This window comes from Schistocerca serialis, chromosome 1 (assembly GCF_023864345.2).
Source record: "Schistocerca serialis cubense isolate TAMUIC-IGC-003099 chromosome 1, iqSchSeri2.2, whole genome shotgun sequence".
In the NCBI taxonomy this organism is placed as follows: domain Eukaryota; kingdom Metazoa; phylum Arthropoda; class Insecta; order Orthoptera; family Acrididae; genus Schistocerca; species Schistocerca serialis.
Window position 1 is genome coordinate 1,157,595,197 of NC_064638.1, and position 18,636 is coordinate 1,157,613,832.

At 42.4% G+C, this 18,636-nt stretch overlaps 1 protein-coding gene across 2 annotated transcripts in view; it reads left to right on the forward strand.

Moving 5' to 3' along the window:
• Nucleotides 1-200: 200 nt before the first annotated feature.
• Nucleotides 201-18,636, forward strand: part of LOC126417976 (E3 SUMO-protein ligase ZBED1) — a 56,212-nt gene continuing 37,776 nt past the window's right edge. For both annotated transcript variants that reach the window (XM_050085158.1, XM_050085159.1), the window contains exon 1: nucleotides 201-1,716. In XM_050085158.1, coding sequence (XP_049941115.1) covers nucleotides 622-1,716 — 1,095 coding nt within the window. In that variant the 5' untranslated portion in view covers nucleotides 201-621. The remainder of the gene's footprint in view (nucleotides 1,717-18,636) is intronic.

Sequence of the window (18,636 nt, forward strand, 5' to 3'; positions counted from 1 at the left end):
TAGATGACCAAACGAAACAGTAACAATCATAATAATAATAACAGTCTAAACTGATGCAAAAAACTCTCTAAAAATTAGGTACGTACATTTTGGGCGTGTTTGTGGCGACAACGTCTTTTTATTTTCATATCTCTGACGCGAGTAGAGTCACATGTTCCGTTATGGAAATCTTTGCACAAACCTACGTACTACGTAGTCGATATTGATGGCGTCGGAACAGTGCGAGTATTTGCGACCAAAAACGAGGGATTGAACGTCGATATCTATTTGTCAAAAGTTGATTATATCGGAAATATCGCGGTAAATTTTGAGTGATAAACAATTTAAAGTTACAAAGTGTTTACACTTTTTGTAGTTTTTCTCGGTATCACTTCATGGTATTAACTTCAACGTATATGAAATGTGTGGCATCCATTTTGAAGTGAATTGTGCGTTTTAAGATTGCCTAGACAAGCGTAGTGTAGTGTGTTGTGGAGCGACAATGTCAGTAAATTAAACACTTGGGTGCCGTTTTCTATGAAAATGATTGTGAATGTCATGCTTCGAAGTGTTAGGCGTGTGTTGTATGTAGTGTAAATATTTAAAATGGATTTCCTTTAAATATTATGAGGAAACCAAGACATGGATTCAAAAATACAAATGCAGATGATGTTAGCAAAAATGATGGAAGAAAAACACACATTTACGTATAAGAAGTTGGTTGTGCCGATGTCGATGAGGAGTATTTACTGGAAGTATTTCGGATTCCCTGCTACCGATGAGGGAGATATTTTGACAAAGGTAAAAATTGTCTGCATACTTTGCAAGACGCAAATAACATATAATCGAAACACCAGTAATTTAAGAATGCACTTGCAAAATAAACATGCCCACGAGTTGTTGGAGCTGGAGGCGTCAGCGCCGCCCCGTAGGCCAAGCATGGATCCCAAGGAAAAGCGCGCAATGAAAAAGCTAAAGTTGCCTGGACTTTCACCACATATTTACACAACGGCTGCGGACGGAACCGTGCAGATTGAGGGAGATATACAGTTTATAACGGATCCAAATATAACTCTTCAGAACATAGACGATGATTCGTCTAGTAACCAGAATGTTCGTGTTGTCCTGAAGGGTAATACGCAAGGAATGAGCAATCAAAATGTTGCCATTATTCTTCCAGAAGAAAACAATTCTAGTAGCCACATCCATAGTATGGTGGATGGTAAGACAGTGTCTGACGCAATAGCAGAATTTATCATTTTAGATTTACAATTACCTGATGTTGTTGAAGGTCGTGGATTTCAGAGACTTATAGCAACGCTACGTTCACCATGTGAAATACCAAGTAAGACCAAGCTTGAAGAAGAAATAATACCCAAGATATATGATTCTTTCAAGGATTCTGCCATGTCAGCACTGTCAGGTATAAACAGCGAAATGTCAATGAGTATAGAGGAATGGAGCCTTGCAAGTGGAGAACTGTATATCACTGTGTCAGTTCATTACCAGCCGTCTGTTGAGCCAGTAATGGAAACAAAAGTGTTATGTTCAATACACTGTGCTGCTGATATGGACTCGAGTCAGTGGAGTATTACTTTTGATGCATTATTTCAAGAGTGGGACCTAAAGATAGATCATATTACTGCTGTTGTTATTGCCACAACAAGGGAAGAAATCCTTACAGCATTGTCGCATAAGGGCCTATCATTGGTGCCATGCCTTGTTCATAGTTTACAGGTAAGTTTATGAGTAATGAACTGTGCCATTCTTTGTCTAGTATCCACCCTGCAGAATACCTATAGGCCTATTTATTTATTTTATGTCAAATGTCATGATGTTTGAGCATTGTCACACTGAATGTGATTATTTTTCTACCTAACCTTCTTTTTCCTCTAACCAATCTTCAAGGTATCATTTCTTGTTTTGATTTATTAGGTGAATTCTAAAAATGGAAGAACATGTATGTATGTTTATGTTGTAGGAGAGGTGTTTTAATACTCTCCATTTGTTGTACCATAATGAACTTAAGAGGTTATATTCATTACGGTACAACAAATGGAAAGTTTGAAGGCATTTCTCCTACAACATTGCTTACCACAAGTCTTACTTGTGCTCTTTGTAGCTTTCAAATAAAGCAATTGGTTTAATCTCTCTCTCTCTCTCTCTCTCTCTCTCTCTCTCTCTCTCTCTCTCTCTCTCTCTCCCTCCCCCTCCCCCTCCCCCTCCCCCTCCCCCTCCCCCTCCCCCTCCCCCCCCCCTCCCCCCCCTTCCCCCCCCCCACTGACTCTGTGTGTGTGTGTGTGTGTGTGTGTGTGTGTCGGAGGGAGGGGGGGGGTTTGTCAGTTATTTAATATTGTAAATATATGAGGGACTAGTGTAGCAGGGGATACAACCCGTCGGCTTTGGACAATGACGTCACAAGTCGCCAAACGAGAAGCGATTCTTCTTAGTGTTGTAGTTCCTTTCTGTAGCTGATAAGTGTTTTTTGGCTTAAAAAAAAAATCTCACGAGATAGAATAAACAGATCCACTTTATTAAGCAATCAGTAAAAAAACGAAACTGAAACATAACGGCAAAAGCGAAAATGGTAAACTGCTCTCTGGCGACTTGTGACGTCATTGTCCAAAGCCGACGGGTTGTATCCCTTGCTACACTAGACCCATATATGAAATACAGTATCTGCATGTGCAGTGTAAGAGGTGAATTCTGTATAAACTCTTAAGATAGATTGTTCGTATTTGACACCATCCTGTTCAGAATGTGTGTAGGTCATTCTCACAAATGACTTTCCAAGTGACAGACACTAGGGGTAGGTACACTGAAACTCTTACTGCTACATTTGAAAATGAATAGTAATGAATCTTTAAAACATTGTTTTGGGCTAACTGTACTTCCTTTCTGGTGTAGATTCTGATTGTCACAAGCATCTGCAAAGGTCTCAAGAGATGAGAATTTTCTGCAGAAGAATGAAACAAATGGTAAACATTAAAATTGGGGGAGGATCATTGTGGGTGATTGCAGCTTAGTTTGTAGATCACATGATTGGTTTCACAGGTAGCGTCTTCAGCCTATTACCCACAACCTACCTTCCTATAGAAAAGATACCAACCACTTACTCCACCAACTCTCCACATTTCCTGATCCTGTATCACATGGTGACTACAGCACCCTTCCTGGTCACCATGACTTCTTCTTTAAAGGCATCACCTACAAACAAATCTGGGGTATAACTATGGCACACACATGCCACCATCCTATGCCAACCTATTTATGGGCCATGTAGAGGAATCTGTCCTAACCATCCAGAATCCCAAACCCTCACCTCGTTCAGATTCATTGATGACATCTTTGCAATCTGGATTGAGGGTGAGGACACCCTATCCACATCCCTCCAGAACCCGAACATCATCTCCCCCATTTGTTTCACCTAGTTCTCCTCAACTCAACAAGCCACCATCCTCGACATGTAACTCCACCTCAAAGATGGCTACATCAGTACCTCCGTCCACATCAAACCTACCAACCACCAGCAAAAGCTCCCCGTCAACAGCTGCCACCCATTCCATCCCAAAAAGATCCTAGCCACCCATGGGTGTTGCATCTGTTGTAATGAGCAGTCCTTCTTGAAATACACCAAGGATCTCGCTGCGGTCTTCACAGACTGCAATTGCTCTCCAAACTGTGTACAAAAGTAGATCTCCCTTGCCTTATCTTTCCGGTCATCCAGCACCTCCCAAAGACCCACTGTGGCCACAAAGGAGCATTCCCCTTGTGACTCAGGACCACACAGGACTGGAGCAACTGAATCACATTCTCCGTCAGGTTTCGACTGTTCTCATCATGCATTTCATGAGGAATGCCCTACCCGCTAACCTTCCCAGTCCCACAGTGATATTCTGCTGCCCACTGAACCTACACAATATCCTTGTCCATTCCAACACAACACCTTGCCTCATGGCTCATATCCCTGTAATAGACCTAAATGGAAGACCTGCCCCACACATCCTCCCACCATTGCCTACTCCAGTCCGGTTACAAACATCACCTACCCATCAAAAGCAGGACTTCCTGTGAAACCAGTCATGTGATCTATGAACTATGCTTCAACCACTGTGCTTCATTCTATGTGGGCATGACAACCAACAAGCTACCTGTCAGCATGAATGGCCACTGACAAACTATGCCCAAGAAACAGCTGGATCACCCACTAGCTGAGCACTCTGCCCAACACGACATTCTTCAGTTCAGTGAATGCTTCGCATCCTGTGCCATCGGGATGCTTCCCACCTACACAAGCATTACTGAATTCTGCAATACATCCTACAAACCCATAATCCTCCTGGCCTCAACCTTCATTGGTCATTGCCCTTTACACGCCTATCTTCTTCAGCACTAAACAGCCCTGTATTCAGTTAATGAACCCACAGTCCTCCTCCCTCCTTTACCACTGCCTCCTTCTCCTCCCTCTACCCCCTCTCCGTTTAACCTCCAGACTGCACCTAGCTGCCTCACCCTCTCCCTACCTCGTTCCTGTATGCTCCCAGAAGCAGGACTTTACCGTACCCCATCCCTACTCTGCTATTCCTCCCCCTCCCCGCACCAGCCTCCTCCTCACCATCACCACCCAGTTGCTTCTCCCACAGTGTGCTGCTACTCGCAGTGTGGTGTTGGCAGTCAGAGAATGTTGTGTTTGTGTGTGGGGGGGGGGGGGGGGGTGCAGGACTGCACTGTTTAAAACAGTGATGCCTCATTTGGTTGACCCACAGTGTACAATGCTGTTTTACAAATAATTTACTTAATAAAGTAAAAGGCTGCATGTACATACATATTCTGCAAGCCACTGACCAGTGCATGGCAGAGAGTACCAAGCATCACTACTAGTCATTTCCTTCTCTCACAACTTTGCTGTCCATATGCGAGATGTACATTGGTGGCAATAAAATCATTGTGCAGTTTGGCCAAAATGCCGGTTCTCTAAATTTCTGCAGTAGTGCCTTGTGAAAGAGTATCTTCTTCCCTCCAGGGAAGCTGATTGAACCTACCAGCAATACATTTAGCAGCACACCTCTGAATGGCTTCGATTTCTTGTTTTAATCTAACCTGGTGGGGATCGCAAAAGCTTGAACAGTACTCAAGAATTAATCATACTAGCTTTCTGTATGCCGTCTCCATTATGGATGAGCTACCCATTCCCAAAATTCTCCTGATAAAAATAAACATCAAGCATTTGCTGTCTATACTATCAACCTGTCCTGCTCATTCCGTTTCATGTTGTTTTGCAACGTTATGCCTAGATATTTAATCGCTGTGACTGGTCAAGCAGTACGCTACTAATGTTGTATTTGAACATTACTGGATTGTCTTTCCTACTCATCTGCATTGCCATCCATCACACCAACTAGAAATTCTGTTTGCAGGGTGACAATTATTGAACTATATGAAATAAATTCATCATAACTTCTGAACAGTTGGTGTTACGATGTTCAAACTGCACACTTGGCCACAGGGCCTGGTGGGAATTAGTTCACGCTGTATGGTTTGGTTTAGCGACGAAGCCCACTTTCATTTGGGTGGGTTCATCAATAAGCACAATTGAAGCATTTGGAGGACTGATAATCTGCATTTCGCAATTGGAAAGTGTCTTCACCCTCTGTGGGTAACTGTGTGGTGTGCAATGTCCGGTCACGGAGTAATCAGTGCAATGTTCCGTGATGTCACAGTGAATACCCAATGGTACGTGAAAGTTTTGGGAGATGATTTCATCCTCATTATCCAAAATGAGCCTCTTTTCAACAAGATGTGGTTCACGCAAGATGGAGCTCGACCCCGTCGAAGCAGGAAAAAACTGTTTGATGTCCTGGAGGAGCACTCTGGGGACCGCATTTTGGCTCTGAGGTACCCAGAGGCCACTGGCATTAATTGGTTGCCGCATTCTCTGGATGTGAACACAAGTGACTCCCTTCTATGGGGCTATGTTGTACAGCAATAACCCCAAAACCATTGCTGAGCTGAAAACAGCCATTCTAGAGGTCATTGACAGCATCGATGTTCCAACCCTTCAGCAGGTCAAACAGAATTTTAATATTCGTCTGCGCCATATCATCGCAAATGAGGGCAGGTATATTGAATACGTCATAATCTAAATCCGTAGTGATATTTACATGTTGAATAAAGTGTATGCATACTGTAGTTTGTAACTAATCTATGTCCCCCCCATATGATTCAGTCATTGTCACCCTGTAAGTCATCTTGACTAGTCACTCAAAAATGACACCTTCCCATATACTACAGTGTCATAAGCAAACAGCTGTAAATTGCTGCTCACCATATCCAGAAGGTCATTTATGTATATAGTGAATAAGAGCCGCCCTGTCACACTTTCATGGGGCACTCCTGATGATACCAGTGTTTGTCACCTCACACACACACACACACACACACACACACACACACACACGTAAATATTTTCTTTAATGATGTTGCAGCCATTTGACTGCAACAATTTTTATTATATTGTTATGTTCGCTGTATTTCATACCAGTCTGATATATTTTGACACATAAATAAGCTAATGTACTTGAAAATGGCCAAAGGCCGAACTGTGGATTTTATAATAATAAAATAAAAATTATTCAACATTAACTAGGTAAAGCAAATTGCACAAATGTTATGTGTAAAATATCGAATAAGGACGTTATCTCTATTTTTTGTGCAGGAGAACAACCACATAGTCTTCGGTATCTTCACTGCTACTGTTCTCATCATCTGATAAAGAAATTACAATATTATGAACGGGTTCTTCTCTTACACTTTCTTCTACGTTTGACCTTGTAAGCTCTTTCCACGCGTGGTTCACGACATTCTTCCAATTTTCTGGCATTGTTCATGTGACAGCCTTATTTACCAGCCTCTCTGTGTCTCGCAAAGTAAAGGTTTTGTTTCGCTCCACAACATCTGCGTTTATTTGAGCCCAGATAAGTTCAATTGCGTTGTAATTGCAGTGGTACGGTGAAAGACGTATAACATTTTGGCCGTGGTTTTCTGCTACTGTATCAATCACATAATGCATTTTCTGTGGCTTGTATCATTTCACTAATTCCAGAAGTTCCACTTTCCGCATATTCTGTTCAAAGTCTATTTTACTACCTTTCAACCAAGTGACTATTTCATCTCTCCTTGCAACAGCCGGTGGTGCCTTATTTAATTGTACAGAATGGTACGGCATATTGTCCATTACAAAAACACTACCAGAATTGGCGTTTGGTAGCAAACCATCTCCTCGTGGTAGTCGACAGTTTTCTTTTTTTTTTTTACTCAAACATCATCATAGCCCAGACACAAAACCGTACATAGAGCCAGCATGAACTATAATTAGTCCCCCTCCCTTACCAGTTCCGTCGCGCATGTCGTCTGTCCATGCAACAGAACATGCATGATGCACGTTGACCCATGTTTCGTCAATCCGTATTACCTTTTCCGGATTCATTACTAGCAACTCACGCAAAAAAACGACATTTCCATGCTACAATGTCTCCACATTCCATTAATTCCTTTTGTCCTGAGAACTTTTTCCAATGGAAGCCAATTTTTTTCAAAACAGTGGAGAGACTTGTTCTGCCTGTGAACTAACCACTGCCCTATAGTGATGCCATCAACTTTTTAAGTGTCAGATACTACTTTCTCTTGTAGTACGTGTCTGTGTGTTGCCTGATAAAACGTTCGTCAAAGTTGTCCTTTTCGGTCACACGACACAATCTCTTCCTTGAGTATCCAGGTGTCACAATAACAGTTTCGCAGCCAAATTGGCAGCCTCCTTATCATTTGTGACTCTCTTCACTGTCGCTGTAGAGATGTTAAATGCTTCTGCCACTCTGTCAACCAGTTTACTCACTGATGTCAAAGGCCCACCATTGTCCCTTTCCCTTTCAAAGTAAACATGCAATCTGCATATAAATTCACATGTTTGGGATTTCAGCATAGCTCCTTTCGCTAACGCTCTCTTCTCTGCACTACAGGTAGCCATTTTCCACTTATACACGGCAAGAAACTCACAGAAGTAACAGAATGCACACACATATGCACAAACCTGAGCATAGAACGTAACGCAACTAACTGAAAGCAGCGGTTGCCCAGCACAACCACAACGCTGGGGCGTTGCCACAGTAATGTAAACAAAAGCTCATGATCTGATTGGCCCTCGTGAATGCGCGAAGCACGTGAGCCAAGGCCACGTCAACTGTCAGAGCTCTTCCCTCGCCGTGTGGAGTATAGTACTTCAGAGATTTACTAACTTTAGCAATGATCGTCACTATTGCGGCATGGTAGTCACTAATTCCTATCTTTCCACAGACACTGTCAATAAGGTCAGGCCTGTTTGTAGCTGTTGTTGTGGTCTTCAGTCCAGAGACTGGTTTGATTCAGTTCTTCATGCTACTCTATCCTGTGCAAGCTTCATCTCTCCCAGTACCTACTGCAACCTACATCCTTCTGAATCTGCATAGTGTATTCATCTCTTGGTCTCCCTCTATGATTTTTACCCTCCACACTGTCCTCCAATACTAAATTGGTGATCCAACCAATCCCTTCTTCTAGTCAAGTTGTGCCACAAATTTCTCTTCTCCCCAATTCTATTCAATACCTCCTCATTAGTTACGTGATGTACCCATCTAATCTTCAGCATTCGTCTGTAGCACCACATTTCGAAAGCTTCTATTCTCTTCTTGTCCAAACTACTTATCGTCCATGTTTCACTTGTATACATGGCTACACTCCAAAAAAATACTTTCAGAAAAGACTTCCTGACACTTAAATCTATACTCAATGTTAACAAACTTCTCTTCTTTAGAAATGCTTTCCTTGCCATTGCCAGTCTGCATTTTATATCCTCTCTACTTCAACCATCATCAGTTATTTTGCTCCCCAAACAGCAAAACTCTTCTATTACTTTAAGTGTCTCATTTCCTAATCTGATTCCCTCAGCATCACCCGACGTAATTCGACTACAGTCCATTATCCTCATTTTGATTTTGTTGATGTTCTTCTTATATCCTTCTTTAAAGACACTGTCCATTCCATTCAACTGCTGTTCCAGGCCCTTTGCTGTCTCTGACAGAATTACAATATCATCGGCAAACTCCAAAGTTTTTATTTCTACTCCAAATTTTTCTTTTGTTTCCTTTACTGCTTGCTAAATATACTGATTGAATAACATCAGGTTGAATTACATAAGGTTACAGCCCTGTCTCACTCCCTTCCAAACTACTGCTTCCCTTTCATGCCCGTTGACTCGTATAACTACCATCTGTTTTCTGAGCAAATTGTAAACAGCCTTTTGTTTCCTGTATTTGACCCCTGCCACCTTCAGAATTTGAAAGAGAGTATTCCAGTCAGCATTGTCAAAAGCTTTCTGTAAGTCTACAAATGCTACAAACGTAGGTTTGCCTTTCCTTAATCTATCTTGTAAGATAAGTCAGAGGGTCATTATTGCCCCACGGGCTCCAACATTTCTACGGAATCCAAACTGATCTTCCCCGAGGTCAGCTTCTACCAGTTTTTCTATTCGCCCGTAAAGAATTCATGTTAGTATTTTGCAGCTGTGACTTATTAAACTGATAGTTCGGTAATTTTCACATATGTCAACACCTGCTTTCTTGGGGATTGGAATTATTATTTTCTTCTTGAAGTCTGAGGGTATTTCGCCTGTCCCATACATTTTGCTCACCAGATGCTAGAGTTTTGTCAGGACCGGCTCTCCCAAGGCTGTCAGTAGTTCTAATGGAATGTTGTCTACTCCCGGGGCTTTGTTTCGACTTAGGCCTTTTAGTGCTCTGCCAAACTCTTCACGTAGTATCATATCTCCAATTTCGTCTTCATCTACGTCCTCTTCCATCTCCATAATATTGCCCTCAAATACATCACCCTTGTATAAACCCTCTATATACTCCTTCCACCTTTCTGCTTTCCCTTCTTTGCATAGAACTGGGTTACCATCTGAGCTCTTGATATTCATACAAGTGGTTCTGTTTTCTCCAAAGGTCTCCTTAATTTTCCTGTAGGCAGTATCTATCTTACCACTAGTGAGGTAAGCCTCTACATCCTTAAATTTGTCCTCTATCCATGCCTGCTTAGCCATTTTGCACTTCCTGTCGATCTCATTTTTGATACATTTGTATTCCTTTTTGACTGCTTCATTCACTGCATTTTTATATTTTCTCCTTTCATCAATTAAATTCAATATTTATTCTGTTACCCAAGGATTTCTGCTAGCCCTCATCTTTTTACCTACTTGATCCTCTGCTACCTTCACTACTTCATCCCTCAAAGCTACCCATTCTTCTTCTACTGTATTTCTTTCCCCCATTCTTGTCAATTGTTCCCTTATGCTCTCCCTGAAGCTCTGTACATCCTCTGGTTTAGTCAGCTTATGTAGGTCCCATGTTCTTAAATCCCCACCTTTTTGCAGTTTCTTCAGTTTTAATCTACAGTTCTTAACCAATAGATTGTGGTCAGAGTCCACATCTGCCCCTGGAAATGTCTTAAATTAAAGCCTGGTTCCTAAATCTCTGTCTTAGCATTATATAATCTATCTGAAACCTGTTAGTATCTCCAGGCTTCTTCCATGTATACAACCTTCTTTTATGATTCTTGAACCAAGTGTTAGCTATGATTAAGTTATGCTCTGTGCAAAATTCTACCAGGCGGCTTCCTCTTTCATTTCTTACCCCCAATCCATATTCACCTACTATGTTTCCTTCTCTACCTTTTCCTTCTATCAAATTCCAGTCACCCATGACTATTAAATTGTCGTCTCCCTTCACTTCTGAATAATGTATTTTCTCTCATCATACATTTCTTCAATTTCTTCGTCATCTGCAGAGGTAGTAGGCGTATAAACTTGTACTACTGTGGTAGGCGTGGGCTTCGTGTCTATCTTGGCCACAATAATGCGTTCACTATGCTGTTTGTAGTAGCTTACCTGCACTCCTATTTTTTTATGCATTATTAAACCTACTCTTGCATTACCCCTATTTGATTTTGTATTTATAACCCTGTATTCACCTGACCAAAAGTCTTGATCCTCCTGCCACCGAACTTCACTAATTCCCACTATATTTAACTTTAACCTGTCCATTTCCCTTTTTAAATTTTCTAACCTATCTGCCCGATTAAGGGATCTGACATTCCATGCTCCGATCCGTAGAACGCCAGTATTCTTTCTCCTGATAATGACATCCTCTTGAGTAGTCCCCGCCTGGAGATCCGAATGGGGGACTATTTTACCTCCGGAATATTTTACCCAAGAGGACACCATCATCATTTAAGCATACAGTAAAGCTGTATACCCTTGAGAAAAATTACGCCTGTAGTTTCCCCTTGCTTCCAGCCATGCACACTACCAGCACAGCAAGGCCGTTTTGGTTAAGGTTACAAGGCCAGATCAGTCAGTCATCCAGACTGTTGACCCTGCAACTACTGAAAAGGGTGCTGCCCCTCTTCAGGAACCACTCATTTGTCTGGCCTCTCAGATACCCCTCCGTTGTGGCTGCACCTACGATATGGCTATCTATATTGCTGAAGCATGTAAGCCTCACCTCCAACAACAAGGTCCATGGTATTATTGTCCATGGTTCATGGTTTGTAGCTTTGAGGTCTAAAATTCTTCCGTTGCACTTGCATTGCCCAACTATTTGTTAAAAGCACTTTTCTGAAAATTCTATCTAGAGCACTTCGCCGGACTGTCTTTCTGTACCACCTGCAGTGAATCTATTGGCGTCTCAGTCTATATTCAGTAAATTTGCTAAGTCACCAACAGCTAATATAACGTGATATGGGTATTCCTGCACTACTGAATGCAGACTTTCCTTGATTGGCTGGTAAAAACATCTGTAATCACCTAGGCTTACTACTCGTGTCTAGATACTTCACACCAGACTCAATTTCGACCTTGATAGTCACAATATTTTTGTCATCAGTAATGAACGTTCCTCTCTATTGTGTCTAATCTGCCTTTTCAATGTATGCTCCATGCCTCACTAAATGTTTTGGAGCGATCTACTTCAGGTTTCAGCCAGCTCTCGGTTCTGAGAGGCTAATGCTGCACATTTCATTCATTTCTATTTGGGAGTGTCATGAAATTCCGCTCCGTAAGGTAAGTTTCGGCCAGCCAGTATGTCTTGTAATACAGAAAGAAAAGTGCAACATTTAAAATTATAGTATGCAGGCATGTAGTGTGGATGTTCATTCACTATGAGATGCCTACCAGTAGTGATCATTTCTGTGCCTGAGGCTAGACGTTTATGGCTCAGTTTTATTATAACCCTCTGAAGCAACTGGATGAAGCAGCTAGCACAACTGTCATGAATAAGTAAATTTGTTTTGGTTTCATCCAATCCCAGCGATCTGTGATAGTATTGCTCTCCCATGCTTCATATTCTCCAATTTACTCCCGTGAGATCTTGGAGAAGGCTTCATAGCAATAACTCCATGTTCCAGCAGGAATTCAGAAGACAATGAAAAGCAGTGACATTCAGGAATCTGGCATTGCTTTACAAATAGTCCCATATATCTGACGTTCGAGAAACCGTGAGAGTATCTCAAATGTTTCTTTTATTTTTTCATAAATTCTGTCATGATGCCAGGAACATTTTTTTGGGGGAATGTTTGTACAATGTGGCAATTTATAACAGGACACAGCTTATTTTAGGAGTCATCTAAATCCAATCCTGTCTAGAAGCGATAATATTATTTTTTGGCTTCTGTGTCATTTACATACCAAAACAATTTCCTTCCAAATAATTCTGACAGTTCATTTCTTTTCTGTCGATGTTGAAGACAACCTTATACCAGAGGTGGTGAAAGATGGTGTAGGCACAGCAGTGACTATCCTTTATTAATTACTTGGAATTTAATTGGATGTTTCTTTCTCAAATAATTTTTCGTAGCGGAAGTACCTATTAAACGATAAAAATATTGGGTTTAGGATAGATTAGATACTTACTATTAGTTGTGAGTGATTTTTTATTACTGCATTCCACAAAAACATCTGTGCATCCCTAACCAGTTTACATAAATGATATATTCAGTAAATAGGCACATACTTGGCAATATTAATCATCATATCTAGGGACAAACATGTTGTGGATCAGTGTTACAGAGCAATTCAAATCAACAGAATAAATAACAATCTAAGTCTTTGGTACACAGCTGCTTTTCTTTCTTCTCTGCCACAAGAAATTTGAATTTTATACAACAAACAAATGGAAAACTTATTATTGTCACTGTTTATATCCACATGTTCTCTGATAACATTTTTTGTAATTTATCTTGCAATTAACAAATTGTTTTCAGTAGTTATCTCATATAACAAAAAGTGAATGTGATTACAATTCACAACCAGTAGAATAGTCAGGTCAGTCAGTATATCATTCACTTGGTTCACTCATGAACTAAAATGTCTGTGTTTACCAAAACCTGCCTGATCATCCACGCTGACCTCTGAAGGCTTGCTCAGATGTATGTGGTATGGCGTGCTTTGGGATGATGTTCGGCCGAATATCTGGCCACCGGCTATCCATCTTACAGGATGGCCAGACATTCAGTGTCTGGTCAGAGTTATACATGTAACCTCTAGTTACAACACTCCTGAGATGAAAAATTTATTGGTGCTGGTGCAAAAAAAAGTATGCTTATCAGATTTTTGCTGTGTTATCATTGGATGCAGGTATAGTTATAAGTTGAGTTCTGTGCAATACCACTGGTTTAGGGCGCTAAGCAAGAAATTTTCTCTGCATATATGTGCAAGTCAAATAATTAGATGAGTCATAATGCCCTGACATCATGGAATACTGTTGTTTTCGGATCACCACAGGAGCAAGTGAAATGGTATATTGACTAACTTGAGTATTTTATTTGTTGCAAATTGTGATCACATTCACTTTTTGTTGTATGAGGTAACTACTGAAAATAAATTGCTAATTTCAAGATCACCACTGATCGGATCAAATATACCCAGAGTCATCATCATCGGATGTGAGTCTTGAGTTCTGCAGTACTGTACCATGAACTATTTGCAGTAACAAGGAGGCAGAATAGCTGACCAGTAATTACTTTCAGGATCTGAAATCCCAATTACTGCCAACAGTAGTTTTTTCCTCTAATGTTGTACGTGTGGAGATCATTATTCTTCTCGAATTGCAATGGCATACTTATGATGAATTTCATTAATATATGTATTGTGATGATGCAGTTAAAATACATAACTCCTTGGCAATGTACCTACATGACAACTGCCAATGAACACCACATTTTATTTTTTTCTGCTCGCTTTGCTTTTGTGTAATCGGTACTTCATTTCTAAGTGATGAGTTACCACTGAAAATAATTCCATGAGACATTATTGAGTGAAAATATGCTAAATATGTCAGGAGATTGGTTTGTTTGTTTCTGAGATCAGTAATTATACAAGGAGCAAAACTAGCTGAACTTGAGTGTTTGAGAAGCTCAGTAATATGCTTTTTTCCAGTTCAAGTTTTCATTGATATGAGCACTCAAAAATTTGGATCATTCTACTCACTGACTCTTGTTCATGTGCTACATAAATTGTTTGTATGACTTCTTGTACATAATTGAATAGCGTCCTTTTTTTCCAAAATTAATGGGGAATCCGTTTTCAGAAAACCACTCAATAATTCTTCAAAAAACACCATTAACAATATCTTCTGTTGCTTTCTGTTTAATAGGATTTATTATTATAACAGATCTGCTGCCCAATATTTTACAGTTGGAATGAATGAGTAGACTCCCCCAGAGTAGTTTCTAGCTCAGCTTTAGTATAAGTTGGATTAAGATCTTTCATATTAATGTATTGTATTACACAACAATGACCAGTTGTATCCATGTTTACAGATTTGCTTAGAGTTTTCACTGTTGATGGCTGTGAAACAAATATTAAATAATGTGACATCATCAAACCTCGAACTTAAGCTTTTATAAGGATGGTACTTTCTACCATAGTCATTTGTTTGAAACAACCACCACTATCTGTACTTTAGGTCTGATGTTTCCGAGACAACCATTTCACTTAACAATCTCTGTACCACTGGCATACTTCGAGATGCAGTGTGGGATATGAAATCTCCTGTTGTAGTGATGGTAATGACGTTGGTGGCATGTGTTGCACACCACCACCGTCCCCAATTTATTCAGAAGTTCAAACGTATTCCACTCAACATTGTCAAATACTTTCTGTGATTCACAAATTACCTGAAGAGAAACAGTCTATCGTCTTTTTTCCCCAGTTGTCTCTTCTGTTATTACAGGTAAGATCAGATTTATATCTTTCCCTTTCGGAAACTGGTTAATTTTTATGTTGTGCCCCTTTAGCTTTCCTTAACTCTCACCTGCACACTATTCCTGTCAGCAGTTCGCAGATGTGAAATGTGAGACAGATAATGTGATAGGTCACACATTTATCTATGTTTTCGCTTTATGTAGCAATGTAATGATAATTATTCTGTGGGAATCTGGTGACATAAGTCTTGCGTCATAAAATATATCAAATAAAAATTTTGAAAATTTACCAATGTTTTGAATATGAACTGATGGTAAGGTTATATAATTGTACCAAATTAACCAGTAACAGGCCTTCTCTTTATGGATACAGTTTTGCTGCCTTTACACGAGAAACTCTTTGCAGAGCAAATGTGTGAATATTTTTGTTGACATTGTCCCTTTATTGGAGAAGTGGATGCTTCAAGATTTTACTTTGGACAAATATTAAAGCTTTGCAGCCCCTCAGGGGGCTTAGCATTTAGTTGCTGGGTACGGGCTTGGCGACCCCGGGGGTCCCTGAGCTGGGGACTGGGAAGCGCCAACAGCCCACAATACCGTAAGCTCTGAGCGTGCTTCAACGACCACCGTAAGGCGCGACCGTGGAACGTTGTACAGTACAGAGCCCGGGGATCTTGGCTTAACTGCCTGGGTCGTGAGGATGGTATAAACCCCTATAAAAAAAACCTCAATCTCAAGGTGTGCTGCACGCCGAGGAGACGCATGGCTGTTGAGGCAGAACGGTTGCTAGCGGGCGACCTCTGGGGAACCTGCCACCCCCCCGGTTGTATTAGGCTTACCCAGGCAAGCGGGGCTCTGTCTGCTTGGACAGTCCTTCCCCTAGCTGCTCATAGGACCACCATGAAACAAAATATGAATAGTGCGCAAGCACGAGTCTCTAAAAAATGAAAGTTCAATGCTTTACAGTATGACCCCAAATCGTTCCCCTCCCTGTCCACACCAGGGGAGGAACGGCGGTCTAAATTACCTGGTGAGACGTATTCTCCTCGATTTCTGGTTTGCAGCCGAACAGATGGGGACCCATTTCTGACCACAAAGCCTCAGGTTTTTGTGGAAAATTTAGAGGACAAGTTTGGAGAAGTTGAGGGCATGTCTAAAATGAGTTCTGGAGCAGTCACGGGCATTGCTTGCTTGTGACAAGCTCGGTGATGTTGCAGTCTTCATTACACCTCATAAGAGCCTCAATATGGTTCAGGGACTTATTTTTCATCGTGACCTGTTGTTGCAGTCTGACGACGAGCTCCGTGCGAATCTGGAATGCCGCGATGTCCACTTTGTATGACGTGTCTTCAGGGGACCTAAAGATAGTAGGGTCGCCATCAGCGCCTTCATCTTGGCTTTCGAGGGAGACACCCTGCCCGAGAAGGTCAAGGTGATGATATATTGATGTGATGTTAAGCCTTATGTCCCTCCTCCCATGTGCTGCTTTAAGTGCTGGAGGTTTGGGCATATGTCATCGAGATGTGATGCCAACCCTACCTGTCGGGATTGTGGATGTGCCTCCCACCCCAACTTCCCGTGTTCACCGCCTCCTGTTTGTGTCAACTGCATACAGAAACAGTCACCTTGCTCGTCAGGCTGTGTGGTTTATCAAAAAGAATGGAAGATTATGGAGTATAAGACCTTGGACAGGCTCACTTACACAGAGGCTAAACGCAAGTACAACCGACTTGCTCCTGTGCGCATTTCATCGATGTTTGCTGCAGCAGCATCGATGTCGCCATCCCTGGCGACACGCCCCCAAGCTCAGCCGCTTGTTGTGGGCCCTCCAGCCCGACCGTCTGTTCCTGCCCCCCAGATAGTTGGGGGAACACCCTCTTCCGTTGCTCCCCTGTTATCAACATCGGGAGTAACAACCCCTCCTTCTTTGGGGACTTCAGTCCCCACCTCTGAGCCAGAGAGTGCCCGACTCCTCCGGCTCCCCTCGCACGGAAGGGATCGCTTGGTGCCCTCCCTTCCATTGTTACTGCCCCTCCAGATGTCAGCCAGTGGCTGAAAAAGCCACCACCTGAGGGCCATAGGGCTTCCAGGTCTTCCTCGGTCCGTGAGACTGGGTCGGAAAAGCCCACCCAACCTGATAACCTGAGGGACAAACAGGACCCTACCAAAAAGAAGAAAAAGCAAAAGGAGAAGGACATAGAGGCCACTGCACCTGAAGATGATGTGGAGCACCTAGTTTCCCCTCAGGAGCTAGATGTTGCTCGACCCGCAGCTCCTATGGAAGTTGACCAGGCTACTTCGCAATCGGTGGCGGCGAGTGCTTCTAAGGCGTAACCTATCCCCCCCTCCCAGTTCTTTCAAGTCTTCACAGTTGGATACCATTATCCTTCAATGGAACTGCCGTGGTTTTTTACACTACCTTGCTGAGTTGAAACAGCTTTTGTGCTGCTTCCCTGCCACTTGTCTGGCTCTACAGGAAACCTGGTTTCCTGTTCAGTGAACCCCGTCCCTCTGTGGCTACCAGGGTTACTATAAGAACCACGTAGAATACGACAGGGTTTCTGGCGGTGCCTGTGTTTATGTTCTTGCCACTGTTCCTAGTGCCTCAGTGCCACTTCACAGGGCTCTCGAGGCTGTGGCTGTTAGAGTCTGGGCAGGAATGGAGCTTACCATCTGTTCCCTCTACCTTCCCCCGGATGAGGTTGACCCTCTTGCCAACCTAGCTGCCTTGTTCACCCAGCCCCCCCCCACACCATTCCTCCTTTTGGGGAACTTTAATGCCCACCACCCTTAATGAAGTGGGGCCCAGATCTTGGGCCAGGGTAGGAACGTTGAGGCTCCCTTGGCACAGCAGGACATTTGCCTCCTTAACACTGGTGCTCCTACATATTTTAGCTTGACTCATGGCACATACTCGGCCATTGACCTCTCGCTTAGTGGCCCAGGTCTTCTTCCATACCCCTGTTGGAGGGTCCACGATGACCTCTGTGGTAGCGACCACTTTCCTATCCTGGTTTCTCTTCTTCAAACCCAACCCCCTGACCACTGCCACGATGGTCTCTTCGTGGAGCTGATTGGGCAGCCTACACCTCAGCTACTATGGCCATTGCTCCGCTTCCTGGTGACATTAATTTGGCGGTGGAAGAGGTCACTATGGCCATTGTTTCTGCTGTCGATGCAACTGTCTCCTGCTCTTCAAGTACCCTAAGGCGTAAGTCAGTCCCTTGGTGGACACCAGAGATTGCAGAAGCTATACGGGACTGCCAGCGAGCCCTGCAACGACACTGGCGTCACCCTTCCCTAGAGAATCTGGTTGCCTTTAAACAGCTGCGGGCCCAGGCTTGGCGGTTAATCCGGTGGAGCAAACAG